Genomic DNA, 27,413 nt, shown 5'->3' with positions numbered 1-27,413 from the left:
GCACCAGCCCCAAGGTCATTCCTGCCCCCCACCACCAGAGAACCTGGTCCCTCTTAAGCCCTACAAGAGTAGGGTTTAAACTAAGTAAACTTTAAACTAAGAGTTTAGTGCTCCTGGGCTCATTGCTGGCACCCAGAATCTGCCTTGCACCCTGATTCAGAGAGCAAACTCTGCCTGGTATAACTGCAAACACACATTAACACAGCTGCATGTGGGTATGCTTGATGTCATCATCATGGAGTGGCTCAGCAGGTGCACAGCAAGAACTACTTTTATTGGAAGAGAGTCGCATCTACAAAAGAGTGAAAAAACAGGTGTAAAATCCACAGTAAAAAGAAGGGGCACAAAGAGCAGAGCTGGTCAGCAAGACAAAGTGCCATCTCCCCGCCCCATGGAGCAGTCAGGCACCGCTGCTCACAACTGCAGGCAGATGGGATTCAAGCTGGGGTCCAAGAATACCCCACTTCCCAAGTGCCTCACTCAGGCAGGATAAGGAAGCTAAACACTCACCACTTCATCTACAAATCCAGCAGGGTACATCTGTCCCCTGGGGCACAGCCACATACAGGTCCCCTCTTGGTGCAGCCACAGTAACTCCTGAGGAATGGTGTGGTATTCCACTGGGAATAGCTGCTAAGGCCAGACAGGTCAGGCTGCTCACTCCCCAGTTCTACCTCCTCTCCCAGGCACCCCATCTCCTACACTGCACCCTCACTGGGTTTCTCTGCTCCAATCCCTGCAAACACTGCCCCATCATCCTACGTGCCACAAACCACCTTTGCCCAGCATCACCAAAGCCCACTCATCTGCTGCTTGAAGTGGTACAACACTCCCCTTTAGCCTAGTATCCCAAACAATCAACAGCCCACTTCAACTCTCCAGCTAGCCAACCCTGCCCTAGCCTGTCCCAGCAGCCCCATTGCTCTACAGCACCCCAAAGTGAAGAACACCCCCTGCCCTGGGTGGGTGGGGAACACAAATGCTGGTTTGAAAATAATGCAAGGTCATAAGCCCTGCGCTGCCCCAGGGATCAGAGGTCCCAGAAGTGCAAGGAAGTGAGTTGTGCCACACTAGGAGGGAAGGGGAAAGGTGCTGTCCTCTGTTCCTAGCTGGGAAAAATAAAGCTCTTGATTCTGCCGAGATCCAGGGCAGCGTGCAAGAAGCACTGCCTTAGACCCAGGGGGTCTAGCCAGTCCCTGCGGTTGGGGGTGGCATCCCATGTGGGTCTAGCAGCAGCTGAGCAGGCATGGCAGTGGAGCGCTGGGGGGGCCAGGAGCACGGCAAGTCCGAAGGGGCCAGGCTGGTTGTGGGCTGTGACAGGGGCAGTTCGGTTCGATCTCTCACAGGCAGTGGGTACTTTCCGAAGGTGGGGTTGCAGAGGGCTCTTGTGCAGGGCTATGTCGGGTGCCTTTACGTAGGACAGAGCTGTCATCACACTGCCCCACAGGTAGAGTGCAGTCGCTGTGACACCCCCACGACGCGGCTCCTCAGCCGTCTCGTTCTCTCCTACACAGTGAGTGCTGCTGGGTGGGGAGACATCAGGCAGTTTGGGTTGGGGCTGCTCAGGAGCCAGGGCTGGCTGGGCACCCAACTGGCAGCCACTCTCCACAGGGATTGGTGCAGGATGGAGGGCTGTAATGCTGGTGCTCCTCATGCACACAGCCCGGTGCACAACGGCGATGGAGGTGAAGACTGCTGCAAAGCCAGTCAGGTACACCACACCCAGGAGGCAGGCCAGCTGCAGAGAAACAGATCATTAGCTCAGACCACTGGCACACTCCCTGTGGCTGACCACCTCCCACACTCCCCAACACATCAACCCAACAGCCATGATGGCAAAGGGCTCCAGCAGCACAGAGCTGGAGGCCAGAAAGCAGGCAGCCACGCTCCTAACAGTGAGTAGCAAACAGCCCATGCAAATCAGGGACTGAATGCCCTGGCTACAACCTAACAGTTCCTGTTTAAATGCCCAGCTAGCACCCACCTCCCTTCATATGCCATTAGCACTCCCTTATGCCCCTGCACCTGTGGGACACTGGTTCAACACAGCACACAGATTAACTCAACACTTGGCTGCGGTGTCTCAGGCAGGACAGCTGCAAATCCGCATGGTTTTGTTTCTGAGAGCTTCCCTTTGAAGCAGAGAATAAGGCTAGCAGAAGTTCACAGTGGAAAAGAAGGTCCTACTCTAAACTCACGGCCTGCTGGGCCCTATGTTCTTGCAAGCAGCTGCTCTCCCATGCCCGTACCTTAACCACTTGCTGGTAGAACTGGCCCAGTGCTTGCTGCCACATGGACTGCTCCATGAGGACACACAGATCCGTGTAGGTGAACCAGCCACGCCACATGCCCTGCTTCTCGGCCACACTGCAGGAGAAACAAGAAGAGTGTCTGTAGCGTGGACCTTCCTCACTTCTACAGAAGATCCCACTTGAGGCACCACGGCTGTGGAACGGAGCTGCACAGTCTAAGAAGAGCCCATGGGCACCCAAGCTCTTATTTCAAAGCAGCAGAGATAGCAACAAGCAGTGGGAAAGATGGGGATGCAGGAGGGATGATGCCCCCCCATACAAACTTACCGCCCTTCCAGCCAACTCAGCACTTCAAACAGCTCCCGGGGGTCTGTGTAGAGACTCCAGTCCTGCAGGAACAGCAGTAACAGGTCAATACAGTTCAGTCCAATCAGGCTAACCAGCAGGTGTACACATCCTTCCCTATTCCCTCATGGGGGTGCATGAAGGAAAAAGCAGAAATCCAGGCTTCACTTACAATGGCACTCAGGAAGTTCATCTCCAGCGTGTTCATGGTCTGGACATCCACTTTCCCTGCTGCTCCCCACTCGTCATTGAATACCTCTTCCTCTTCACCCTCATCATACAGGTACTTACTTGCAACCATCTAAAAACAGCATAAAGAACAGAATTTCAGCCTCAACCAGACCTTCTGCCAACTCAGTAACCCTCCAGCGCACACTGCTCACCATGGAGATCAAGAAGAGGTCTGAAGATGAAATCTGCTGGAGGTATTCAGGGTTCCGGTGCCGCAGTCTCTCAATATAAACTAGCGCCAGCATCATGGAACACGGTGAGATACAAGCTTCCCTGTGGGAATGACACAGGAGCCATCCCAAAGGTTACATGCATGTTGTCATAGCACAACTTGCCTGCTCTCTCTCCCCCTGTAGTTAAGTGCAAGGGGCCCAGCAAACAGTTATGCACTTGGCTGCGACACAATCCAGCCTTGCCTGCTCCGTGACACTGTGCTGAGCTGCAGCAAGAGAAAGCATAGGAGATACATGGTGGAGAGCAGAAAGCCCTCGTTCCTATTTCTGGGCACAGGCAGTTCTCCAAAGAGCACCTCTGCCTGTAGCCAGGCATCTACAAAAGCTTGTTCCAAGGTTCCAACCTGGCTGCACAACAAGCATTGCTCAGCTGCTGATCCAAGCCAGTAGAGTCCCATTAACAAGAGCAACTCTGCATCCCACAGAGCAGGACCAACCAGACACCATGCCTGCTTGACCTTCTCACTTGGCCCCAGCTCCTTTCTGACACTAAACAGTATCTAATCACAATATTGGAGCTGGCCTGGGGTGACAGAAGTGAGTCACAGGTGAGAACAGAGCTCTCAGTTTTGATGTGGGACATGAAGGACAGGTTTTATTTCTTACCGAGACACATGAGACACGTATTTCTTCTGCAGTCTGCGGATAGGGCTGGGAGCCACTTTCTGCAGCAGCTCCACAGCAATATCTAGGACAGAGAAATAAAAACGGTGAGCCCTACGTAGCATAGCCCACTGAGTCTCATCATTTGCTCACAGTCCCTCATTTCATTCAGACTAGGACAGGCTTTTCAGGTGTCAGGGACAAGGCACGCAAGCAAGCATGCAGAAAAGAGCCAGACCAAAGCAGGAAGAGCATGTGTGCATTCAACACACAGCAGCAGTGCCAGATCCTAATTAGCACGTCTGAGTCATGGGGAGTTACCTGCAGCAGCACAGAGAGGCTAACACCCTGCCTCACCCCACAGGACCTCAGACAGTCCCTTCTAATTGCTCTGTATGAGGTTTTGGGGGCCTGATGTTGACACCAAGTGTTGCCCTGCTCCTCAGTGCTGACCCAGCTTCCTCCCCAAGTCAGTGTACCCAGAATGATGATGGACAGTGTGTTCATTTGAGTGTACAGGGATGAGCAGAGCATGGAAGTAGCACTATGGTGTAACCACGCATCCAGTTGCCTCTGGTCACCAAGTCCTTGCTGTGTCAGAGCTCACTTCAGTCAGGAGAGCATGGTTTGGACACATCTCATTTCCTGCCTGGCTTCATAGGTACCAATTATCAAAACTGAAGCCCACAACAGCCAACAGGCTCCAATGGGAGCTCACTGCAAGCTCCCCATGAGCAGCCAGGACACACAGCTCCTGTCAAAGATCACAGAGGGCAGGTGAGCAGCTTCATCACTGTGTGTGCTTCTCATCTCAGCCCATCACACTCACTGGTGTGGAACTCTGCGTGATTTTCTCTCACTGTGACTCCTCCACCCAGCACTTTTCAGCCTGTTTGCTGACACACCTCAGCACTCCAACACTACCAGGCCAAAGACTGATAGCTGCTGGCATGCGGCATCAGAAGCTCCCATCTTGCTTCTCAATTTGATAGGACCCTAACAGCAGGACAGTCTGATCCTTGCCAAAAAGCATTCACTGCAGGCAACTCCAGCTCCATTTTGCTGCTGAGCTCCCATTCTCATTCCAGGACTAGCACCCCACGTAGCAATAGCACAGATGCAATAGCTTTAAAATCTGTTTTCTTGACAGCAGCTGGCAAAGAACAGCTGCAAGAGCAGAAAAGCCTGAAGCGATACTCAGTGAAGTGATACTCCCTGCATGTCTTCCCCAGCCCCAGCAGCTGGAACTGAGCCATTCCCTCACTGAATGGCAGCCTTAAGAGTTAATCATCCTCAACACAGTCTTCTTCTGAATGTGCCCTTTGAACGTTCAACATTGGTAATGTACTATGGAGCAGCTCCACCCTGCACAGGGTGTGAAAACAACCCCAGAGCAGAACCTCACACTCTTGGGCATTGCCTGTGCCAGGCAGTGAGTGCCCTATTGGTCTCAGCTGCCACACTGTGCACCCAACAACTCCCTGCTTGGGAGGAGTTCATACATGACCTCTAAGGGATTTCAGACTGCTTCCATCAAGATCATCACAAGAGCTTGGAACACAAGCACACCTCATCACCCACTCACAGATCACAGAATGACCCGGGTTGGAAGGGACCTCAAGGATCATGTAGTTCCAACCCCCCTGCCTGGCAGGGCCACCAAACATACACCTTTACTAGATCAGGTTGCCCAGGGCCCCGTCCAACCTGGTCTTGAACACCTCCAAGGACGGGGCATCCACAACCTCCCTGGGCAGCCTGTTCCAGGGCCTAACCACTCTCCTAGTGAAGAACTTCCCCCTAACATCCAACCTAAATCTTCCCTCTTTTAACTTAAAACCATTTCCCCGTATCCTGCTATTGTCAGCCCTTTCCAAGAGTTTACTCCCCTCCTGGGAGTAAGTTCCCTTCAGGTATTGAAAGGCTGCAATGAGGTCACCCCGCAACCTTCTCTTCTGTAGGTTGAACAAACCCAACTCCCTCAGCCTGTCCTCATAGGGGAGGTGCTCCAGCCCCCTCTGTGCCTCCTGCAAACTGCATGAACATAGAGCTAACAGAAAGAACAATGCAGCTGTGCTATGAAGGCACACTAGCGAACTACTAGCCCTTGACAGCTCCTCTTCTTCATCACCTGCACCTCAATCCAGCAGCACCCTCCTGCTCCCCCAAGCACTGCTGAGCCAACAGGAAAAAACACACACATACAGTGAGGAATTATCCCCTTGGTCTTCACAACTAAGCTTAGCAAGCACGAGAACTCGTTCGAGGCACCTCCTATAAGGGGAAAGGACACAGCTCTTGCTGCAATTAACCAACAACCCAAAGGACTCCAGGCAACAGCAAGGTGCCAAAAACACAACAGCAGGGCAATAAACACAGAGCAGAGATGCGAGGCGCTGGCAGGCTGCCTGCAGCACAGCACAGCACACAGGAGGCCGGGCAGGGAGGGGTTTGGCAATGGGGGAACCAGCTGCCGTGCTGCTAGCGGCCCTTGGGGCGCTTCCAACCACCCTGACTCAGCACTGCCGGCCGGGTACAGTGCTCACTTACCTGCTACGGGGCTGGAGAGGTTATCCAGGCTGCACTCCTTGTCCCAGCCATAGTACAGCCGTTTCCGTACCCGTTCGCTCAGCTGCTGGTGCCGGGGTAGGAACTGCGGGCACACGGGAACGAGTCAGACAGCGCTGAGCGGCACAGCGCTACAACACAGGCCGCTCAGGGGCAGCCGAGGGCCGGGAGGGAACGGGGGTAACGGAGATGGGAGTAGGGGCGGTACCGTAGGGGCTCACCGTGAACTCCTGGAAGCCGCTGAGGGAGAAGGCGCCCTCGTCATCCAGCAGGAAGCCGTTCAGCTCCATGCCCATGGCGCACACAGCCCGGTAGGCCTCGGCCGTACCAAAGGCCCCAACAGGAACAGCCCGCCCCGCCCCGCTCTGCCCGCCGCCTCCTTCCGCTTCCGGGACACCCCCCCCGACCTTCTCCGCCGAGGGCCGTGCCGCGCACGCGCACTGCGCCATCGGCCGCCGGTCCCCGTGAGGCGGTGCCGCCCGGCCGGGCCGCTGTATCGCCGCTATAACGGCACCGGTAACGGCAGCCACAGCCACAGCGCCCCCTAACGGCCCCACCGCCAGCAGCCATGGCCACGGCCGCCCGCTCCGAGGAGGCGGCGGCGGCGGCGGCCGAGGAGGAGGAGGAGGAAGCGGCGGCCGCGGCGGCGGAGCGGTTGGCGGCGGCGTTACGGCAGCGGCTGCGGGGCTGGGAGGCCGCAGTGGCGGCGGCGCAGCGGCTGCTGGTATGGGAGAGGCCGCTGCACAGCATGCTCACCGCCACCGCGCTCAGCGGGGCGCTATGGTGAGACACGGGATGGACCGCGGGGCTGCGGGACCGGGCGGTGCGGGACTCGGTACCGCCGGGCACAGGGCGGGGGGTGGGGGCCCGTAGCACTCGGATGTGTCTGCTCTGCTCTCAGCCCCCCCTGCCCATCCGACTCACTCATGGTGTCTCGTTTGGTTTCTAGGTTGTTTTCCTCCACTTCCCTGAGACCCCTGTTTCTCCTCAGCATGTCTCTCCTCGGCGTCCTCTTGTTGGAGAGATGGAAGCCCAGGTTCCTGTTTGATTTGCCAGGTATGTGATGGGTGGTGCTGGAGCTAATGGCGTGTTTCCAATGGTCACAGCTCTGGCTTTGCCAGAGGTTGTGTCTGTAACTGCACTATAACTGCAGGCTTTGGCTCTGCTGCCTCCTGCCTGCTTGCGTCCAGGTATCACAAAGTACCTGAGCAAGCCTTTGCAGCAGGCAGCAGCCTTGAGAACTGACACAGTCGCTCCCAGTGCTGAGGAACACTGTAAGGAGTTCGTGGGGAGAGTGACTAAGGGTGTCCAAGCCAGCTCAGCAGGGAAGCTGAGGAGAGGGATGATGCAGTGTTTATGCTGCATTGTTTCTTCCCTTCGGGTCTTACTAAGAAGGGCCATGTCAGATCTGAGCTGGCAGAAAGAAATGGGAGCTTGAATTGCGCTGGGTTCAGTTAAACAGAGCATAGAGAGGCAGAGCAGAAGAGAGCCACCTCTGTGCAGCAGGTAGAAGGCAGGGAGCTGTGGCAGCTGGGACAGTTCATGTATTGTGTTCAGAGCAGCAGCTGGGCTGCAGCTAATCAGCAAGCCCCATCACTTGGCTGAGCTAGCCCATTTATTGAAGGGGCTTTGCCAATAAAAGACACAAAAGCAACAAGGAGAACAGGCTCATAATGAAGCAGACAGCAGCCTTCCATCCTGTCATCAAGTGGCTCCTTCACCAGAAGGTATTTTTAAACAACTGCACCTAGACCTGCCTTCTGCATTCGCTGCTGTGGTTCAAAGGCAGCTTGGGGCCCTCCTGCTCTAAGGAGGGTTTCTGAATGAAAGCCCCTCTATATCCATGTTTGTAAGGTGCCCTTTATTTGACCTGCAAGGGTACTGACTTAAAGGGTGCTTTCACATAAGTCCTGATAAGATTAGATATGTTTTAGCCGTAGTCTCCAAACTGTTTGCTTTGTGTGGTTCAGGTAGCGAGGCAGCCAAACTAGAGCGGCCAATTTAATTTCCTGCCTATTTGCATTGGTTTTTTAGGGAATAGTTTCAAGCCAACCCAAAACATCTCACTTGAAACACATCCAGAAACACCAAGGCTTGGTGTCCAATGCAGAATGGTGTTATTGAGGCAGATGGGAGGCAGGGAAGGAGGGGGGGTGGAATCTCTCCAGAAAGTACCAGGCTTGTAAAAGTTGCGTTGTCACAGAGGAAATGGGAAATCCATACTGAAATCAATTTGTGTAATACAGAACAAGGCGTAGGAAAGAAAAAAGCACCCACAGCCCAGGAGTTTGGCTAATCCCATGTCATCTGTTCTGTACAGAGTCAGCTCTCATCCCACTGAGCTGCTCCTCAGTGCTGTTCCTCCCTGCATTCCACTCCTCTCTGGCTCTCTGATGCTTCCCAGCTGCTGAAAACCAGGAACAGTGCCACCTTTCTGGTATTCCCGCTTAGGTCATGGCCCTGATTTTGATATGGACCACATTTCCTCAGCCTCTACAAGGAAGGAGCAGTGTTCTGCATTCCTCAGGGGCCTCCTGTTGACTTGGCACTGCTGAATGCTTAGGGATTCTCGCGTGGCCCTCGCTTCCTGCTGGAGCAGAGCTGTAGCTTTGTGGCTTTCCTCCTCAGTGCTTCCTGTAAGCCTTTCCAGGAGCCTTTGGAAGTAGGTCAGTACCACACCTTTACAAATCAGCACGTATATACACAAACCTCCTCTTGTGGCAGTTCTCTCTGTCTCAGGTGACCGCTTAGAGCATTCCTGAAGGAATGCTGAAGCCTCAACGTATACTTTGCAGTTACTCACACACTGCGATCAGAGACATGCTAATAGCACTAATATGCGCAACCTTTTTAGGCCCTATGACGAGATGGAAAGTACAGCAACAATAACATAATCCTAGGCTGCAGCAAATGAGAAAAAACCCCAGAGCAGCAGCCATAGACATAGAAACAGAGAAAGAAAAGCTGCTTACCTCTAGAAGACCTCCACAAGGCAGGGATCTCCAGTGAGATACCTCCACTGCCAACTCTTAAATGAGGTCTGGGAAGGGATGGATCCTGTCTCCACCCCTTCCTGTCCTTCGGTGCATTGCAAGCATCTGAGCTCCCCTGGGTTGGCCCTGCCTTGCCACCAGGTGCTCAATCACTGCTTCAAGCTGTGTAGCCTTTCCGCTACAGGCCCTGTCAGATGGGACAGTGTATTTTTATCATGAGCACAGGTTCCATTTCAATGTAACTGCTTAAAACATCCAAATGGCTTTTAAACACATTCAGGGATGGTTGCGATTGAATGCTGCTATTCCTTAAAGAGGGCCCCTGCTTTGTAGCTAAAGTTTATACCCAGATGAGGAATGTCTCTTGGGGAAGTGCTGAAAACCTGTAAGAGTCAAGGAATCCATCAGCACTAACTTGTCAGTACCAGCATGTAACCTAAACTCTTGTGTGGCTGCCTGCTCTCTCTCAGAAGAGTCTGCTGTATGTCAAGCAGTTTGTATTAATCCACCATCGGGTATGAAAAGCTGACAGCAAGATTTCAGCTGGTTATTGATGATGTGAGGCCAGATGGGTGTTCTTGCTGGCTTAATTGTACTGGGGCTAGGCCGTATTGCAGCACAGGTTAGAGTTAAGCCTTACCTAAGCCAGCACGTCCTATCAGCACTGCTCTCTGGATTTAGTGTGGATGCAGTGTTCCTCCAGCTGCTGTGAGGCTCCGGTGCATTGGGATGGACAGCAGGCAGACTGCACTACCACATGAAGCAAGATACTGTTGATTTAAAGACAGCCCTTGTTTTGCCAGAGAGCTTAAGTCACGTGGACATGCTGCAGCTCCCAAAAGTCTCTGAAGCCTTCAGAAGCAGCTGAGGAGAACTGGTTCACTCCCTCTGCTGGCGTGTTCTTGATGGCTTGGACAAAGGCAGCCAGTCTGAGTGGTCTGGAGCTCCCGTGCCATCCCACTCACTGTGTTGCTGGTGCATCTGTCCAGTGGAGTATGGCAGGCATCCCAGTGCCTCGTTTGGTAGCTGGTACAGCCAGCAATCACAGAGGGGCTGATGCCAAATGCTATTTTTTTGGTGCTTCATTGCAGATAAAAGATGATGCTTTGAGAGACAGCTGGATTTCTGCGAGCTGGGATTAAGCAGCTTTAGATGTCTGCACACAATAACAAAATACAGCAGCAGCAGTCGTGAAAGATAAGCAACTGCCCCCCAGGGGTACAACCGCATCCATAACACTCCTTTCTTACGTTGAGGCAGTCAGCCTGAGTTCCTGCTGCCCTAACAGCCACACCAATGGCTTGTGGGCAGTCCAGGCTGAGAGCAGTTGACTCCTCTTGTCAGGCCCGATTACTGGAAATCTGGGTCACGCTCTCAAAGAACTGCCTCCTCCCCTCTGCAAATGGCCTCCCGCTCCACTGCACTGCTGTGGTGCCTGCGGTGGTAGGAGGAGTCTGACATACTTGGCCCAGCTTCCCCTGCCTTGGGAGAACGGTGACGAGGCTGCTTTCCATGGGGAAGTCACCGCCACTCTTGGGCCTTGCATCTGGCTGATGGCTTCAAACCCTTTTTTGCTCATCGAAGCGCGTTTCTAGCAAGTGGCTTGACCTTTGAACATAAACTCTGTTCCATTAGTTCAGTCCTGCTTATGGGGTGACATGTGGTGTGCGAGACGATGTCTCAGCAATCTTCAGAACCTCTTGGATGGCCTGACCAAAGCTTGTTGTTGGCTAGAGCACCACTCCTGCCTTCAGCACTGTGTGGAGTCTCTTTTAACTGTCACCGGTGCAGAGAGGAATGGCAGAAGCTTTGCCTTGTTTTTATCCAGGCTTAGCAGTATAGTTATATCCGTGCCTTGCTGGCACAAAGGGCTGTCAGGAGGCATGAAGGAGCCCTAAAATTAGATAATTATGCATGAGACTGCTATTTAGTACTTAATTTCATGGGAAAGGGCAGAGACAGCAGTGAGATCTCTGGCATTTGTACACAGCATCCTGCCAGGAGCTGTGATCTGGTCTCAGAGAGATGCAGCTCAGACCTGTTAGTGCCATGATGAGTTCCAAGGGAGCAGCTGAAGCTTTACCCAGCTCAGTGACTGTGCTGGCAGTCCTGTGTGAGTGACAAGGGCTGGACAGCTGTGATTGTCTTCAGGCTGCTTCCACATCTCATAGGGATGGTATTGTCCAGGCATGTGGGACTTCAGCCTTCACCAGAGCTTGCACAATACAAACTCCGAGCCAGTGATTCCTGCTTGCTTGAGTGCACAGATAAGTCCCCAGGGTACATCCCTAGCTGAAGATGATACATTTCCAGCTGTGCTCTATTTGAGTGGCAAAACTGTCAAGTTTTATTTCTCACTTGGCTGATTGTTCTCTGTTCTCTCTACAGCTCAGCCATCGGAGGAGCCAGGAGGGGACAGGTAAGCTCAGTAACGTGCTCCTTGGTGCAAGACGAGAGTGGGGATCCCTTCGTTTACTGTGCTGATCTCACCTGCCCTCTCTGTTGTTTTCAGTAGACTGCATGGCTCCTGCTGTGAAACCTTGGTAGCGGTTTCTTGTGCACTGGCAGCTGTTTATCAGCTCGGGAGCCACTGTTTGAGACTGGGGAAAGTTAATGTTCTTAGAGCAGCAGTAAAGCTCAGGTGCTTCTGATGTTAGGAACTCTCAGGTTTCTTGCCTGAATACATCCTCAACTATTTGAAGAGAGCAAGAAATCCCTGAGACTGACTTTTGCAGGTCATACGTGCTGCCTGTGGCAGCGTAGCTGGCATTCCATGCTCAGCTGTGGTTATAGGTGTGAGCACTGCGCTCTGCTGACCTGAGACTTGGTGCCAGAGAGGGCCACCTAACTGGTTCCACCTCCAGCGCTTCTGTCTGCGTGGCTTTGGGCAATCTGCTTTGCATCTCGGGCCTGTGGCATGGGAATGCTGTGACGTGTGTTTGCTGCTGCTGCTTGGCTCAGCTGTTCTCTTGGCTCTCTTCCTGCTTAAGAGCAAAAATTGTCTACAAATCAAGTGTCTGTTCCAGAGTTCAGTTGCAGATGCAGTCAGAATTGTCAAGCCTTTGCTAGGGACTAATATGTCCCTGTGTACCCCCAAACCAAACAGACCATGTTCAAAGGTTGTCTTCTCACTCTTGTCTGTCTCTAGTGAGGGGGTGACTTCAGGGGCACAGCCTCACCTGCTCAGTGTCCCTGAGCTGTGCCACTGTCTGGCAGAGAGCTGGGTCACCTTCAGGCTGTACCTGCAGGAACTGCTACAGTACAAGAGGCAAAATCCTGCCAAGGTAAGCTGGAGATACCTACTCTTCCCTGCAGGGGCTTTTCTTTTCATCGCTAACGGCCTCCAGAGATGGAGGAATGTCAAATCAATGTTTTTACAGTTGCTATCCCTGCTTAACACTTGCTGTTCCTTCCTTTCAGACTCTGCCCTGGGAAGCTTAAGTCATGAGTGATTGGCTTCTAGAGTTTGTAATCAGAACCTGAACTTACTGTCCTCTGCGAATAGCTAGCTTTACTTAGTTGTATTGCTTAGCGTGCAAAGGAAGCTCTTAGATTGGTCATAGGAGTGAAAAGGGGAGCCTACAGGCTCTGCCCCATTCATAGGTTCAGTTCAACCCTTTAAGCTGATCCTACCTATCTTGCAGTTTGCTAAGCCTAAGTGCAGCAGTGTTCCTGAGTGTATGCCAGAAGCCGTGTTCTAATGGCTGTAACTTTGTTTAGGAAAAGTTTGTAGGCAGGAATTACCTCAGCACCACAAAGATAGGACAGACTGGCTGCTGGGGGTCCAGTGTGCCAAAAGGAGTGGGTTTCTGTCACTGCTGATTGCTCTTCTGTTAAAACACTGCCTCAGCAGTGGGCAGTAGGGAACAACAACCACTGGAAACAAAGCCCTTAGAGGACTCCAGCTTTTCTAGGGCCCCTGTGTTACAAACAAAGCTCCTCATTGCTGGATGTAGTCAGCTTCTTAATGCACACCCTGATTTGCAGGGTGCTTGTTTTCACCTCCCCTCATCCCTAGGAGAATTCAAGACAAACCGTCAGGGCTACACCGTTGTCCTTTCACTTCCTCCAGAAGAAGAAGCACCTGGCCTGGTGGGAGTGTGGGTTCTGCCAGCTGGTTTATTGCAGAGCAGCGGCACATCATCTAGTGGCTCTAACAACTTTCAGCCTCTGTCAGAATAGTACGAGCTAATCTTAAAAACGCTGAACATTTCAGAGGAGACGTACTCTAACATGTCTTCCTGTGCTTGAACTTGTAATGCTTAAAGCTTAACCCAACCAACCCATCCGAGTTGTGACCATCAGCATCTGAGTGTCCTCAGTGCAAAGCTGAGCAAGAAAATAAACACTTATACTGCTTGTGGCAAGGGCAAGAAGGGAGGACTGAGCTTTGTAGGAACATTCCTCTCTTTGTTCTAACTGGGTTGCCTGCACTGGTTGCATAAATGTATCTCTGCCTCTTGTCACTTCTGTTTGTTCCTCTCTTCCTTCAGTTCTGCATGAGTGTCTGTTCAGGCTGCCTGATTCTGGCTGTAGTTGGACACTATGTTCCAGGCATAATGATCTCCTACATCATTTGTGAGTATAAGCAGCTCTCTCTTGTGACATACCCTGAAACACGACCTAACTGTGCCGTTGATAGGCTGGTAGAAGCATGCGTGGGTTTGGTGGTGTTTTTGGTTGTTTGTTTGCAGGGTTATCTGCTAGATAATAAATCAATACGAGCAGTGCTCTCTGGGAATTCCTCCTTTGAGTGTGTGCATGCAGTGCAACTGCAAAGTCAGGAGAGGGAGCCATCACTAACACATTACTTACCTCTTTTATCCTTGGGGCTGTGCTGGTGAGGTCTCAGAGAAGCAGAGAGCTGCAGTTTCTCATTTCCTACAGTGAACAAATCCATTTGAGAGTTATTAAAGAAAGCATATGTTTAGCAAATAAGGCTTTCTAGCTGCATCCCAAGTCCCTGCTTGGTTCTGGAGGAGGTTCAGGTGCTTTGCTGCTGGCATGTGTCTGCGCTTCTACCTTTCTCAAAGTTTCAGTTATTTTTGGCTTATATTCTGTTATTTGAATGCCCTATTTCAGGGCCTCTGTTGCATGCTGGGGCTGAGACACAGTAGCTGAAGTGCAGGGCTTCTATTTCATTTTAACATAAACCCATACTGAAACATGGACAGCCGTTGGTTAGGAAAACCTGACTAATTTAGCAGCTTTGGAATGAATAAGGAGGATTTTAAGCACATTCAGTTCAGCTGCACTTCCCTTGACACAGAGTGACAGTGCCTGTTCTTCCTCTTACACTCCTTTCACCCTCTGTTCATTGCAGTGCTCAGCATTCTTCTCTGGCCACTGGTGGTCTACCATGAGCTGATCCAGAGGATGTACACACGATTGGAGCCTGTTCTGATGAAACTGGACTACAGTATGAAGGCAGAGACACTGCACCACAAGCATGAGAAGAAGAGTAAGCATTCACCTTCTTCCTGACTCCATGGTTAAGCCTTAGCAAAGGCACAAGGGAAGAGTGTGTTTGAAATCAGTAGCTGTGACAGAGCAGGATGAAATAAAATGATACTTGAGGGTTTAGGAGAGGGCTTGTCCTGGGTATAGCAAACAAAAACAACAGGTTGTAGTTGTCTCTGGAAACTCATACATTCTGGTAAACCTGTGTGGTTTTATAGGGTAGAAGTGTTGGGTGAGTGATGCATAAAAGAGTAAAGTTCCTTCAGTCTCATATAAACTCGTCTTTTTTTACTCATAGAGCGACAAGTGAAGAGTGAGCCTGCAGCAGGTGATGAGCCAACAGCAGAGACGGAGAGTGAGAGCGAGGCAGAGCTATCAGGCTTCTCCCCAGTGGTAAGAGCACAGCAAACCTATACAGGAACCAGTCCTTCTTCTCTGTGGCATCTTGAGAACCAAAAGTGGTATGAGTACAGCCACACTGGTAAACAGTACACCAACAAGTCACTGCAGAATCCCGGGGAGGAAGCTTATCTGTTTGATGACTGCTTAATAACCAATCTGGTTATTAAGAATTCAGCATTGCAGAACTGGTAAGGCAGGATGGGGGGAGCCAAGCCCCAGCCACCAGCTGACCTGAAGAATTGCTTTGTTGCTTATGCTGTGTGCTCAGAGGACACAAAAGTCTCCTGAGCTGTGCTGGTACAATGTGCAGGAGGCTCCCATTCTGCTCACAGCTAGGAAAGGAAGATGAGCAGTGCTAGTGTCTCTTACATTGTCTCACCACGTCTGACTGAGGGCAGGAGGTCTCCTCTGTTCATGCACCATGGAGATGGGCCAAGTGTTTACCTTTAAAGGAGCCCTGAGCATGGAGCTAGGCTCGTAGGGTAAAGCAGGAAGCTTTAACTTCCAAAGCAATGCAGATACTTGAGCTCCTGTTACACGTGAAAGGCTTCTTTGTGCCTTGCGCAAAAGCAAGAGGGAAGAGGTGTTTTGCTCCTTGATGTTCCTAAAAGAAAGATTAATGTCTTGTGAGAGTCCTTCAGGCTGATCTCACCTTGTACTGGCTCTTTAGGGTTCTTCACTGACAGCAGGCAAAGCTTCCAGCAGTCAGGAAAGCCAGTGAGCTGTGACTGTCCCTCACTGGCAGCACAGAAAGCACTTTGTCACATCCCTTCTGCTTTCATACTGTCCCTGCACACTCTCTCCAAAGAAGGACTTCTGCCTAGACACTCTGGCTTATGTGGAGATGCTTCACTGGCAGTCAGACATATAGGAACTTGTCACTCTACTTTCATCCTATGCAGGTGGATGTGAAGAAAACTGCCCTGGCACTGTCAATCACAGATTCCGAGCTCTCTGATGAAGAGGCTTCCATCCTGGAGAGCGGGGGCTTTTCTGTCTCAAGGGCTACCACCCCACAGCTGACAGATGTTTCTGAAGGTACATAGTGGGACATTTTGCTGCCTCCCTTGCCCAGGGTGTTTTGACCCAGTGCAACTGCTCTTCTAAATGGGATGACACAGAGAGAACTCAGCTATTTGCAAGGGGAAGAACATTAAAAGAAGGAAGCAGAAGTGGCAACACAGCATGCTGTGGCTTTATGGGCCATACAGAGTTGGTCAGGACTAGAGATAGGTTTCTGATAACTGTCCCACAAGCCAATGCTTCCTTGTCACTCCAGAAAGGAAGGAAGGCCATCCACAAAGTCCCTGCAAGATGGCAGAGGACACAGGGGTAGAGAAGACCCACAAAAATAATGCCATAGTATAGTCATACACCACTGATACTGGTTGGAACAGGCCAGACAGCTCACCCTGCCAGACTCATGTAATGCTACAACGTGATGGAAAGTACAGCAGTACCATCAGGGTGGCACAATCCTAGGCTATAACAGGTGAGAACAAGCCCCAGTGCAGCAGCCATGGACACAAATAAAGAAAGCCTGCTTACCTTTGGAAGGCTCAGGTTGGCAAGGACCTCCAGCAAGAGACACCTTCATCTCCACTGCCCACCCTTAAATGAGGTCTGGGAAGTTGGAGGTCCTGGCTCCACCCCTTCTGGTCACTCAATGCATTCCATGCACCTGAGCTCCCCTGGGTTGGCCCTGCCTTCCCACTGTTGCAAGCTGTGATAGCATTTCCACTGCAACTCAAAAGCTCAGTCAGTTGTGAGGAATATAAAGACAATTGCTCCGATGTGGCCGCTTGAGTGTCTGGGGAGGAAAAGGCAGTGAGAGCAAAGGAAGGTGGGTTTTCTCAGAGCACAGAGTGCATAGAGCAGGATAGGAAAGGGAACACTCTGAGTGAGTAGTGCCACTGGGAGAGGGGAATAACCTGTGCTCCCAGAGCTGGGACAAGACCCAGAAGGGAGCCGTGGTGTGTCAGCTGGGAGAAAGCGGATGGGACACGTCAGCGCTTTGGGTCGAGGCAAGGTAACCCGCGCCTTAATGTTGATGTTAATGCTGCTGCCTTCCAGACCTGGATCAGCAGAGCCTGCACAGTGAGCCGGAGGAGTCATTTTCCAAGGACCTGGCAGAGTTTCCCTCGGTGGAAGAATATCATTCCAGAGATCTGGGACCACAGAGCGATGAAGATGCTTTTGGTGTGCCTCTGGGTCCTGAGCTTGCCCACGCTGCCCGTGAGCTGGACTCAGCAGAGAAGGAGGCTGCGGACTCTGAGCTCTCCATCCTTCGCTTAGCGTCTCCTCTCCATTTTGTAAATACACACTTCAACGGGAGCGGGCAGGTGGCAGGAGGCAGCGCAGAACCAGAGACTGTCCCTGCACCGGGCCTGGGCATCTGCATCGACACGCTGAGCGAGGAGATCGTCACCACTGCCATTACCACGGCGGTGCAGAACACCCTCTCCGCCCTGCTGCGCTCCTCAGAGGCCAGCGAGGGGCCATCCCTCTCTGAGTTCCTCCCCACCGAACCCGAAGAGAAACTGAGCTTCCAAGCACAGCTGTCAGGGAGCGAAGTGGTGGAGGCAGAGGCGGCAGCTTCGCCGGAGGACGAGGAGGAAGCCGATGACTTTGAGCTACTGGATCAGAGGGAGCTGGAGCAAATGGATGTAGAGCTGGGCCTTGGGGAGGAGCGGGAAGGGCAAGAGGCTCCTGCCACTCCAGCTCCGGCTTCCCCCTCTGCTGTGCTTGCTGAGCTGCCAAAGCAAGGAGATGAGGAGGAGGAGGAGGAGGAGGAGGCAGCGATGACAGCAGCATCATTGTCCTAGGTCTTCTTCGTGCACCCCCTTCGACCTCCATCGTCGCTGGAAAGAAGGAAGGAAGAACTCACGTGGCGAACGTGCAGCGGGTTTTCCACGTCTGCGTTGACCGGGCTGGAAACGCCTGAGTGTTGATGTGCTGTGTTTGGAATAACGAATCCTTTCCATCCTTCTAGAGCCCAGCCCCTGCCGGCTGAGCGGGATGCGGCCCTGCCCCCTACGCCACAACGGAACACCGAGCCCTGCAAACGCTTCCTAGTCATGGTGCCGTATTTTGGTCTGTCTTCTGTTTGTCTTTGGTTTTGCACGCCGAGTACTGAGCTAGCTGTAGCTGCTGCTAATACCCGCACCCCCAGTAGGACACACGCAATCTGATTCGATTGGGTTTTTAAATGGCTAAAAAGTGTAAATAATTTTAACTCGCATCGGTTTCGTTTTAGGGGAGGGTCGGGGAGGGGGGGGAGCGCAGTCAGACACAGCTTTGGGGGCTGGGGGTCTGCGGGGGGGGGGAGGGAGGGGATACGAGCAACAAAGAGCCCCTTCCTGCAACCTGTCGGCATCTTTCCCGTGGCTGCTGGAGCACGGTGTCGGGCGGTACCTGTTTGTCCCTGTCTGATCGGAGTTGTGCTACTGAGTGGCTATGGAGTGTATTGCAATCAATGAAGTTCACTCCTGGCCCCGCTTTTGCGTCTCTTCCTGCCTCGGCCGCGCCGTGCGTCCCTCGAGCCGCCGGTTACCGGGGTGCCGAGCAGCTCCGGGCTGTGCCCGCATCCCACGGCAACCGCAGCGGGGCGTCGGAACACGTGGAAGCTCTGTTACACAGCGCAGGGTCGGCGCTTCGTGTCCGTTCGACGGCTCCATCCCTCGCTGCTGGGACGGGAGGGAACGGGAAGGTGACGGGGAGGGGAGGGAGGAGGGGGCAGGTCCTGCGTGGCTGCGGGACCAGGACGCAGCGCAGCCCGGGCAGGTGGTCGCGTGTCCCCCGCCCGGCTCTGCGGGTTGGCGGCCGTGGATACCGGGGCTGCCTCTGGGTCGGGCCGCGCGGGGCCCCGGGATGGGGGGATCCGGAGCGGGAGGAAGGAGCGGAGCTGAGCTCGCTGCCCGGGGGGGTGGAGAACAGGAGGCGTCGCCGCGGGGCCGCCCCGTGACCGCCGGGGGGTGGTGCCCGCCGCGTCCCCGCCCCGCGTGACGCCGGGACGGAAACGGGCGCGGTGCGGGCGGCCGGGAAAGGGGCCGCCATGGAGTTCCCGGACCTGGGCGCTCACTGCTCGTGGGCCGCCTGCCAGCGCCTGGGTGAGGGTCGGGGCACCGCGGGGCTGGGCAGCAGCGGGGGGCGGAGCCGCGGTCGCGATCGGGCGGCGGGGCTCGGGGGGGCTCGGGCCGTGCGGGAGCTGCGGGGCTGAGCGCCCACCCCGCGTCCCGCAGATTTCCTGCCCCTCAAATGCGACGCCTGCGAGCGGATCTTCTGCACCGACCACATCGCGTACGCCCAGCACGAGTGCAGCTCCGCGTACAAGAAGGTGAGCGGCCCCCCGCAGCCCCGCAGCCCGAAGTCCCGCATTCCGGTGCTCCCGGCGCTCTCCCGTCCCCGCAGGACGTGCAGGTGCCCGTGTGCCCGCTGTGCAACACGCCGGTCCCGGTGCGGCGGGGCGAGATGCCCGACGTGGTGGTGGGGGAGCACATCGACCGCGACTGCAGGTCCGACCCCGCGCAGCGACAGCGCAAGGTGGGAACCCCCGGAGCCGAGACCCGAGCGATGGGGAGGTGCCGGGGATGGAGCCGGGCGGTGCCCAGAGGGTCCCCACTCATTGACACCACGGCTCGTAGATCTACACCAACAAGTGCTTGAAGCCCGGCTGCAAGCAGAAGGAGATGATGAAGGTGATCTGCGAGCAGTGCCACAACAACTACTGCCTGAAGCACCGGCACCCGCTGGACCACGACTGCGCTGGGGCTGGGAGGCCGCTCTCTAAAGCAGGGTGAGCATTGGAACAGAGCTCCCACTGCCCCCAGCACTGTGCATAGTGCCGCCCGCTCACCACCAGCACACACACTTCCCCAGGCACGCTGCACTTGCCAGGGCCCAGGCGTCACCCCCCCAAGCCGGCAGCACATCGAGCAGCCCCCCCTGCCCTGCCCCTGCCAGGTAAGTGCCAGCCCCATTCTTTGTACCCGATGGGCGACAGCTCTGTGGCATCGCCCAGCTTCTCTCCTGTTGTCTGCAGAGCTGTGGGAGCCGCTGTGCCCCAGGTCCGCAGCACCTCCCCGCCAGCTGCCGTGCTGCAGAATGGGCTGGTGAGTGGGGGGGTGGGGGGCCCTGTGTGCTGGGGGCTGGCAGCACCAAAGGGGCTGAGCTGAGGATGGAGGAGGAGGATGGGGGCTGCCTCCCTCTGCCTTAGCATCCAGCCTGGGCAGGGGCAGCCGTGGCTGCTGACGAGGGGCTTTGTTGCAGAGCGAGGAGGAAGCGCTGCAGCGGGCGCTGGAGATGTCCCTGGCAGAGTCGGCACGTGGCTCGGCGCAGCCGCCCAGGTACAGCCTGCTCTGCCTGTCCGGGGTTGGTGCTGCCCGCAGCACGGGGCTGCACATGATGGCCCTGCTCTGCAAGGTGCTGGGGAAAAGGGAAGAGCCCCGAGCTGCGGCTAAGCCCACTGCTGGGTGGGGACAGTGCCAGGCAGCGCAGGGGGGACACGCTGGTTCCTGACTGCTTGGCGCTGATGGGCACAGCCAGAGCTGCAGGGGGTGGCTGGCAGCCCATGGGCTCGTTGCTTGGTGCTGCAAAACAGGCACGCGAGCAGCCCCGGGAACATAGTGGGGTGGGCACATGGGGTGCCAGGCACACGGTGCACCGCTGTCCCCACAGCACGCAGGAGGAGGAGGACCTGGCACTGGCACGGGCGCTGTCAGCGAGTGAAGCTGAGTACCAGCAGCAGCAGCGGCAGGTGAGCAGGCTGAGCCTGACTGTGGGCTCCCCCATTTCTGCTTCCTTGGGACCATGCAGGGCTGAGGAAGATTGCCACCTTACCTTGCTCACTGCATGCTCTCTGCCCTGCCAGGGACACGGCTCAAAGCCGTCCAACTGCAGCATGTCATAGGATGTCACAGGCACACGGGGGCTGTGCCGGTGGACGTGGCATCCCGCTCGTGGCACAAGGAGCAGCCGTGGCAGCGCACGTGGACACTGTGGGGTCCTTGGTGGCACACCAAGAGCCACCTGATCTCCCCAGGGCTCTAAGCAAGCCACCGAGCACACGCCGACATCTCACCCTGCATGCAGGTGGTGCAGCACGCTCCTGGAGAAGTGGGGGCTGCAGGGTGACCCGAGCACACGCTGAGCACAGCAGCTGCTGGTTGGGTCATCTCCTCAGGAGGAACCTGAAGGGGCATCTGCAGGCAACTCCAGCAGGGGCTGGCGGTGCGCTCGGGGTGGGGTGAGGGAGTGCTGATGTGTCATAGTGCTGCTTGGGAGAAAATAAAGGCATGGCCAAGGCACAGGGTGGCTTTGAGAAGCGGTGGTTCAGAGCCCTGCCCCTCTGCTGGGGTCCCTGAGGCTCACAGCTTCCTCCCCGGGGCCATCCCACAGGCGCACCCCTGCCCAGAGCACACAGCGCAGAGCTGGGAAGGACCTTGTTTAAGAAACTACACCACAGCAGAACAAACAGGTACAAACGGAGTGTCCAGGCCAGGCCCTGCAGCTCCCAGCACACACAGGTAGCCACAGCCAGCAGCGGAGTCCCAGCACCACGGGTGCCCACCCCTTGGTCAGTCCAATAGCAGAGCCCCCAGCCGCGCTCACGGCCCCTTCTTGCTGCTGGGGGGCTTCTCGGTGTGATGCTCCTTGCTCTCGCCCTCGTCCCCCGCCTGCTGCTGCAGCCACATGCTGGCGTACACACCACCCTTCTGCAGCAGCTCCTCGTGCCTGTGGGGAGAAAGGGGGTTGTGGGCTGCCCTGGAGGACCCCAGGGAGGGGCGGCACCAAAAGCCCCTGTACTCACCTCCCACGTTCAGCGATGCGCCCATCCTTGAGCACCAGGATCTGGTCTGCGCCCACAATGGTGGAGAGCCTGCATGCAAAAAGGGGTTTGCACAGCATGAGGAGTGTGCTGGGTGCAAGGAGGGTCCCTGCAGTTAGCAGCCAGCCCTTGGTGCTGCCCCAAGGATGCTGCATCAGAGAATGCTGCAGCGTGGCTGCGGGGTTTGCCCCTCTCTTGCCAACCCTTGCAGGAGGGTTGTGGTAGCTGGACCAGCCCTGTCCATCCCTACCTGTGTGCAACAACAATGCTGGTGCGCTGGGCGCACACCTTGGCCAGGGAGGCCTGGATGTTCCTCTCAGTCTCCGTGTCCAGCGCGGAGGTGGCCTGTGAGAGAAGAACATGGGCAAGGGGCAGCTGTGGGATGGGGCTGCTGCTGGGGGGGGGGCATGGAAGGGGTTAGTGCCATTACCTCGTCCAGCAGGATGATGCGGGGACCCTTCAGGATGGTGCGGGCGATGGCCACACGCTGCTTCTCCCCCCCACTCAGCTTCAGCCCCCGCTCCCCCACCTGGGTGCTGTACCCTGCAGGCATAAGGACAGCCACAAGATGTGCCAGTCCCCTCCAGGAAAGGGATAAGGACCGGGGCTGTGCTGCATGGGGCTGCCCCTGCCCAGAGGCTCATTCTGCCATGAAGAAGGCAAGGGCACACGGGGTTGCACGGGTGACCCCAGGCGGGATGTCACCTCGTGGGCCCCAGTGGGTTGCTATGGAGCCAGGAAGGGGCTGCAGGGTCTCACCATCAGGGAAGGAGAGGATGCGGTCGTGGATGTCGGCAGCCCGTGCTGCCTCCTGCACCTCCTCATCAGTGGCCTGCACTCGCCCATAGCGGATGTTGTTGGCGATGGTGTCGTTGAAGAGCACGGTATCCTGGGGCACCACCCCAATGTGGGCGCGCAGTGACGCCTGCTTCACCTGGAGGGGGGATAGCTCAGGGGGTGAGGCTTGGCCATCCCCCAGCCCCGCTGTGCCCCCCAGCCCCTGCAGTGCCCATACCTGGGAGATGTCCTGCCTGTCAATGCGGATGCAGCCACCCCGCACGTCGTAGAAGCGGAAGAGCAGGCGGATAATGGTGCTCTTCCCTGAGCCTGAAGGCCCAACCTGCACCGGAGGTAAAAGGATTTATTTGGAGATGCCACAGTGCCCCTGGCTGCTGGGCAAAGAAGGGCTGCCCTCAATGAAGGTTGCCACAGCCCATCCTTTCCAGCCCCTCTGCCCCCCATCCCATCCCATGGCTCTCACCAGGGCCAAGGTCTGCCCAGGCATCACAGAGAAGGAGATGTCCCGCAGGATTTCCTTCCTAGGGAGCAAGACGGGGATGATGGAGATGGAGAAGTGTTTGGGGCCACTTCCCCTGCCCCACATCCTGGTACCAGGTGCCATAGCTTGGCCCATCCCTTCCCACTGCCCCATACCCATCAACATAGCTGAAGTGGACGTTCTCAAACTCAATGTGCCCGTGCTCCAGGTGCAGCTCCCTGGCATTCACCGCATCCTTCACCTGATGGATGGAGATGTGGCCTCAGACCCAGGGCAGGGACATGGGGCCATGCCATGCAGTGGGCTCAGGAGGGGGACACCCACCTCCTGCTCCTCATGGAAGAGCTCAAACATGTTCTCCATGTCCACAAAGGAGTTCTGGATCATCCTGGAGGGGGACAAAGATCAGAGGGAAGGGTTTGGGGAGCACACCCTGCTCCGCGTGCACAGGGCACCCCACAGTCCCACGCTACCTGTAGTAGGTGCCGAACCAGTTGAGAGGCGTGTAGAGCTGGATGATGTAGGTGCCAAAAAGGACAAAATCCCCCACCTGGAAGGGCCAGAGGACAGGGCCCATCACATGCAGCACTGGGGCTGACCCCAGGCAGGGGCTGCCCAAGTGGCACGGCCTTACCTGCAGCTTCCCCTCAGTGACAAAGAAGGCACAGAGCAGGGACCCCGCCAGCAGCCCCAGCCCGATGACCAGGTTCTGGGTCTGGTTGAGGAGGCCCAGCGAGGCGCTGACCTTCCACTCGGAAACCTGGGAGAGAAGAGGTTCTCCGTGACACCTCCAGCCCCATCTACCCCACAGGTGCCTACCAGGCTCCTTCCCCCAGGATGGGCGCTGAGCTCCCGTACCTGGTACTTGAGAATGGCATCATTGAAGCGGTTCACCTCATAGCTCTCCGCGTTGTAGTACTTCACCTGTGGGACACAGAGCCAGGCTCAGCACCCACCCTGCTCCCCCACTGCCCAGCCCTACCCCTCCACCATTACTGTCTCAAAGTTGAGCAGCGAGTCCACAGCACGGGACTTGGCCTCGTTGTCCCGTGTGTTCATGTCCCGCCGGTACTTGGTCCTCCACTCGGTGATGAAGATGGTGAGAGCTGAGGAAAAGCAGCGTGTCAGTGGGTGCCTGCAGCCCTGCAGGGCCCGGCACCCCAAGGACCCCACTCACTCAGGTAGAGGCTCATGCACACAAAGATAATGAGTCCAAACCAGGCACTGAACACGGAGGTAAAGTACACGATGCCGATGATGATGTCCACGATGGTGGGGACGATGCTGAAGACGATGTAGCTGGAAAGAAGGAAGGATGGGGACGTGCCATTAGGTCAACCCAGCGGGGTGAGCACGGTGACCCTCTGCAGACGCGTCCTGACCTGAGCAGGCTGTTGATGCTGCTGGTGCCCCGGTCCACGCTGCGCAGCACCTCACCAGTGCGTCGGCCCAGGTGCCAGCGCAGGGACAGGCCGTGCAGGTGGGCAAAGAGCTGCACCTGCACCTGCCTGTTGGTGAACTGCTGCACCCACACCCACAGGAAGGTGCGCAGGTTGCTGATGAAGCCGGTGGAACCTGCGGGGTGTCACAGGATGGTCAGCAGGGATCGGGTCCTGCCTTGATATCCCCAGCCAAGGGATGTTGTGGAGATGCTTTGTGGTCCTTACCAGCGCCTCCGCCCTGCAGGAGCTTCAGCCCCACATAGATGCAGACAGTCCAGGCCAGGGTGTGCCAGGGAGCACCCTCGGTCAGCTCGTTCACTGAGGAGAGAATGGCACGGCTCAGGGCAGAGAGCACCACCGGGTGCCCCCATAAGGACCAGCCCAGCACCCAGCACTGCCCCAGTACCCTGCTGCTGCCAGGTCCCTGTGCCCCCCCACATCACCGGGGTCACTCCCTGACACATGGTGAAGCAGTGGGCTATGATCCTGCAGCACAGCATCCCCCGGGCAGCCCCAGGCCCCTCACCAATGTTCTTGTAGTAGATGGGGACAAAGACATTGATGGCTCTGTCCAGCCCCATGAGCGCCATGCAGAACAGCACCAGCGCCTGCAGCAGGCGGTTGCCCTTTGGCCACATGTACGGCACCAGCAGGCGCAGCTTCCTCCGGAAATCCTTCCAGGTAGAGCTGGTCCTGCCTGCATCCTGCAGCAGCGGCTGGGGGAGCACAGGACAAGCAATCAGCCCCAAGAGCCCAACTCCTGGAGCAGCTCATCCCAACCCCAGGCACACCCTTCCCAGCCAGCCCCGGGACTCACCTGGCTGTTCTCCACATCCCGCTCCTCCTCGTTGATCAGCAACATGTACGGCTTGTGGGGCAGCCCCGGCGCCTTCATGCCCAGGATGAAGAGTGTGAAGGTGCAGACATAGCGCAGCAGCCAGAGGCTGAACTGCACCTGGACAGAGAGAGGGGCTCAGCACCACCACCCACCCTAGCACAGCTCAGCTCTGATGGGTGGTGGTGCAACCTGCACACACCAGGCACCAGCACACGTGTGCCAGGAGGAGGTCAGCACCAAAATCCACCACCCCCGTAGCCCACTGCAGCCCACTAACCTTCTGGTGGGTGTCCTGCAGCGCCCACCACCACAGCGGGCTCCTCCAGCACACCAGGGTCAGGTTCTCAGCAGCGAAGGCCAGAGCCCAGAAGAGGAGGAGGACGGTGCCGTGGCCTCGTGTGCGGTCATTTGCCAGCACCCGCGTGTGCTCCAGCTGCAGGAGGGCGACGGCGCAGCCCCAGGCAGCAGCCCAGAGGCAGGTATACAGCACCATGTACCCATAGAGCCTCCCTGGGCCCCCCAGCTGCCAGAGCAGCCCACCGAGGGGCAGCAGAGCCAGCAGCAAGGACAGCAGGACCTGGGCACGGTAAAGATGCGAGCGAGGGATGTACTTGGGCTCCATGGCACGGCCAAAGCGGACGTAGCAGGCGTACTGCAGGGCACCCAGCAGCAGGCAGACACTCAACAGCACGGCCGGCACCAGCGTGAAGAAGAAACAGGGCTGGAAGCCCTGCTGCACCCAGGCCTGTGCCATGGAGCTGTTGGGCTCGCAGTATCCCTCCAGCAACGCCATCCTGGCCGGTCTGTGGCTAGAGAGAAGAAGATGGGGTCTCAGGGTGCTGCAAGGCTGCAACTGTAGGGCAGGATGGCACGGCCAGGCAGGGGGCAGTGGTGGGGGTGAACCCATGTGGGACACACTCTGTGTGCAGCAGAGCATGAGCAGCGGTTGGGGTCAGCTCTGTGGCCTGGCACTGCACTTGGTGGCTTGAAGGGGGAGAAAGGTTGGGGGGAGAGTCACCCCGTGCACTTGGACGTCGGGTCAGTGAGCGCTCAGCGCTGCCACCGTTGCAGGGATACAGAGGCACCGCTCCGGGCAGGGGGATGCTCCCGAGCGCTCTGCGGGTGGGGAACGCGGCGGGGAACGCAGGGGTGACACGTGGGGAACGGCAGAGCACTGCGTGGGGAAAAACAAGGGGCAACGCGTGGAGAAAACGCAGGATAAAGCACGGGACAACGCACGAGGAAATACACCGAGTAACGCCGGCAACGCGCAGGGACACGCCGGGCCGGCACCGGCGCCGTGGGAGCCGCGCAGGGGCCGCTTCCCGAGCGCATCGCGGCTCCGACCGCTCCGCCGTTCCCGTTCCCGTTCCCGTTCCCGTTCCCATGCCCGCCGTCCCGCCGCCCCCCGAGCCCCTGTCCCGCTCACCTGCCCCGCTCCGCTCCGCTCCCCGTGCCTCCCGCAGGCCGTAGCACCGCCCCGCTCCGCTCCCCGCCCCGCTCCCCGCCCCGCAGCACGGCCTTCCTTCCTTCCCCCCGTCCCCCGGCTCCACGGATCGCGTCCCACCCCGCCCCCGAAGCGCTCCCAGGTGGGGTGTCGCCGTGGGGGACCGGAGCCGGCGCTGCTTATCGCGACGAGCAGCCCGGTTGTGCGGCACGGCGATAGCCCGGCGCGCTGTTAGAGGTCGGGCAGGACGGAGCGCTGCCGGTATTTATAGCTCCCTCTGGCCGCCGGCCCGACGGGCGCTCAGCTGCTGCTCCTTCACCGCACGGATCCGAGTCCCTTCGAGGCCCCCTCGCTGCTGCGGCACGGCGGCTCTGCCCCCCCCCCCGCGTGGTCCCAGTAAATTGAGCCCTAAATCCGGCCGGTTTGGCTCCTCACCGCCTTACAATCACGCTCCGCGGGCACCGGGGTGCCCGGCACCATCGCTGCCCCCCCAC

At 56.6% G+C, this 27,413-nt stretch overlaps 4 protein-coding genes and 1 long non-coding RNA gene across 16 annotated transcripts; 2 read left to right on the top strand and 3 right to left on the bottom strand.

The window, feature by feature from the left end:
• Positions 1–253: 253 nt before the first annotated feature.
• On the bottom strand, positions 254–6,599 carry CNPPD1 (cyclin Pas1/PHO80 domain containing 1). Of its 2 annotated transcripts, XR_014948241.1 has the most exons (9): positions 6,454–6,599; positions 6,215–6,317; positions 3,668–3,749; positions 2,981–3,101; positions 2,770–2,898; positions 2,580–2,641; positions 2,250–2,367; positions 511–1,738; positions 254–292 (listed from the first exon to the last, which is right to left on the bottom strand). XR_014948241.1 is itself a non-coding variant. In XM_015869053.3 (8 exons), the coding sequence occupies exons 1-8, from the start codon at positions 6,526–6,528 to the stop codon at positions 1,106–1,108; spliced, it is 1,323 nt and encodes a 440-aa protein (XP_015724539.1). In that variant the 5' UTR covers positions 6,529–6,599; the 3' UTR covers positions 254–1,105. The 2 variants fall into 2 exon arrangements, 1 of the variants encoding a protein (XP_015724539.1); XM_015869053.3 differs by having other exon boundaries at positions 254–1,738.
• RETREG2 (reticulophagy regulator family member 2) lies at positions 6,502–18,585 on the top strand. Of its 3 annotated transcripts, XM_015869052.3 has the most exons (9): positions 6,502–7,015; positions 7,182–7,288; positions 11,614–11,644; positions 12,374–12,509; positions 13,719–13,803; positions 14,549–14,686; positions 14,984–15,078; positions 15,990–16,125; positions 17,161–18,585. In XM_015869052.3, exons 1-9 carry the CDS (start codon positions 6,801–6,803, stop codon positions 17,910–17,912), a joined length of 1,695 nt encoding a protein of 564 aa, XP_015724538.1. In that variant the 5' UTR covers positions 6,502–6,800; the 3' UTR covers positions 17,913–18,585. The 3 variants fall into 3 exon arrangements, with proteins under 3 accessions (XP_015724538.1, XP_085409231.1, XP_085409232.1); XM_085553105.1 differs by lacking the exons at positions 6,502–7,015; positions 12,374–12,509; positions 13,719–13,803; XM_085553106.1 differs by lacking the exons at positions 6,502–7,015; positions 7,182–7,288; positions 11,614–11,644; positions 13,719–13,803.
• On the bottom strand, positions 11,746–18,621 carry LOC146760063 (uncharacterized). 2 transcript variants are annotated; one of them, XR_014948247.1, is made up of 3 exons: positions 16,636–16,828; positions 14,041–14,106; positions 11,746–12,206 (listed from the first exon to the last, which is right to left on the bottom strand). It is a non-coding gene; the product is annotated as an uncharacterized LOC146760063 (long non-coding RNA). The 2 variants fall into 2 exon arrangements; XR_014948248.1 differs by lacking the exon at positions 16,636–16,828 and adding an exon at positions 18,502–18,621 and having other exon boundaries at positions 12,071–12,206.
• Positions 18,544–21,392, top strand: ZFAND2B (zinc finger AN1-type containing 2B). 4 transcript variants are annotated; one of them, XM_085553112.1, is made up of 9 exons: positions 18,544–18,796; positions 19,329–19,423; positions 19,498–19,629; positions 19,731–19,882; positions 19,966–20,049; positions 20,129–20,198; positions 20,356–20,432; positions 20,764–20,842; positions 20,957–21,392. In XM_085553112.1, exons 1-9 carry the CDS (start codon positions 18,544–18,546, stop codon positions 20,993–20,995), a joined length of 981 nt encoding a protein of 326 aa, XP_085409238.1. In that variant the 3' UTR covers positions 20,996–21,392. The 4 variants fall into 4 exon arrangements, with proteins under 4 accessions (XP_085409238.1, XP_085409237.1, XP_015724542.1 ...); XM_015869056.2 differs by lacking the exon at positions 18,544–18,796 and adding an exon at positions 19,097–19,196; XM_085553111.1 differs by lacking the exons at positions 20,764–20,842; positions 20,957–21,392 and having other exon boundaries at positions 20,356–20,729.
• A 120-nt stretch (positions 21,393–21,512) lies between these two features.
• On the bottom strand, positions 21,513–26,959 carry ABCB6 (ATP binding cassette subfamily B member 6 (LAN blood group)). Of its 5 annotated transcripts, none has more exons than XM_085553100.1 (21): positions 26,902–26,959; positions 26,391–26,646; positions 25,750–26,281; positions 25,452–25,589; positions 25,161–25,350; positions 24,860–24,952; positions 24,575–24,767; positions 24,370–24,491; positions 24,189–24,298; positions 24,051–24,116; positions 23,827–23,952; positions 23,666–23,742; positions 23,517–23,580; positions 23,348–23,433; positions 23,175–23,232; positions 22,929–23,033; positions 22,673–22,847; positions 22,344–22,456; positions 22,164–22,258; positions 21,896–21,964; positions 21,513–21,819 (listed from the first exon to the last, which is right to left on the bottom strand). In XM_085553100.1, the coding sequence occupies exons 3-21, from the start codon at positions 26,263–26,265 to the stop codon at positions 21,693–21,695; spliced, it is 2,523 nt and encodes an 840-aa protein (XP_085409226.1). In that variant the 5' UTR covers positions 26,266–26,281; positions 26,391–26,646; positions 26,902–26,959; the 3' UTR covers positions 21,513–21,692. The 5 variants fall into 5 exon arrangements, with proteins under 5 accessions (XP_085409226.1, XP_085409224.1, XP_085409223.1 ...); XM_085553098.1 differs by having other exon boundaries at positions 26,491–26,646; XM_085553097.1 differs by lacking the exon at positions 26,391–26,646 and having other exon boundaries at positions 26,712–26,959.
• Between the last annotated feature and the right edge of the window lie 454 nt (positions 26,960–27,413).

This window comes from Coturnix japonica, chromosome 7 (assembly GCF_054131305.1).
Source record: "Coturnix japonica strain WE chromosome 7, WE-NBRP24, whole genome shotgun sequence".
In the NCBI taxonomy this organism is placed as follows: domain Eukaryota; kingdom Metazoa; phylum Chordata; class Aves; order Galliformes; family Phasianidae; genus Coturnix; species Coturnix japonica.
The sequence above is the reverse complement of the archived record's forward strand: the minus strand, read 5'-3'. Positions and strand labels throughout refer to the sequence as shown.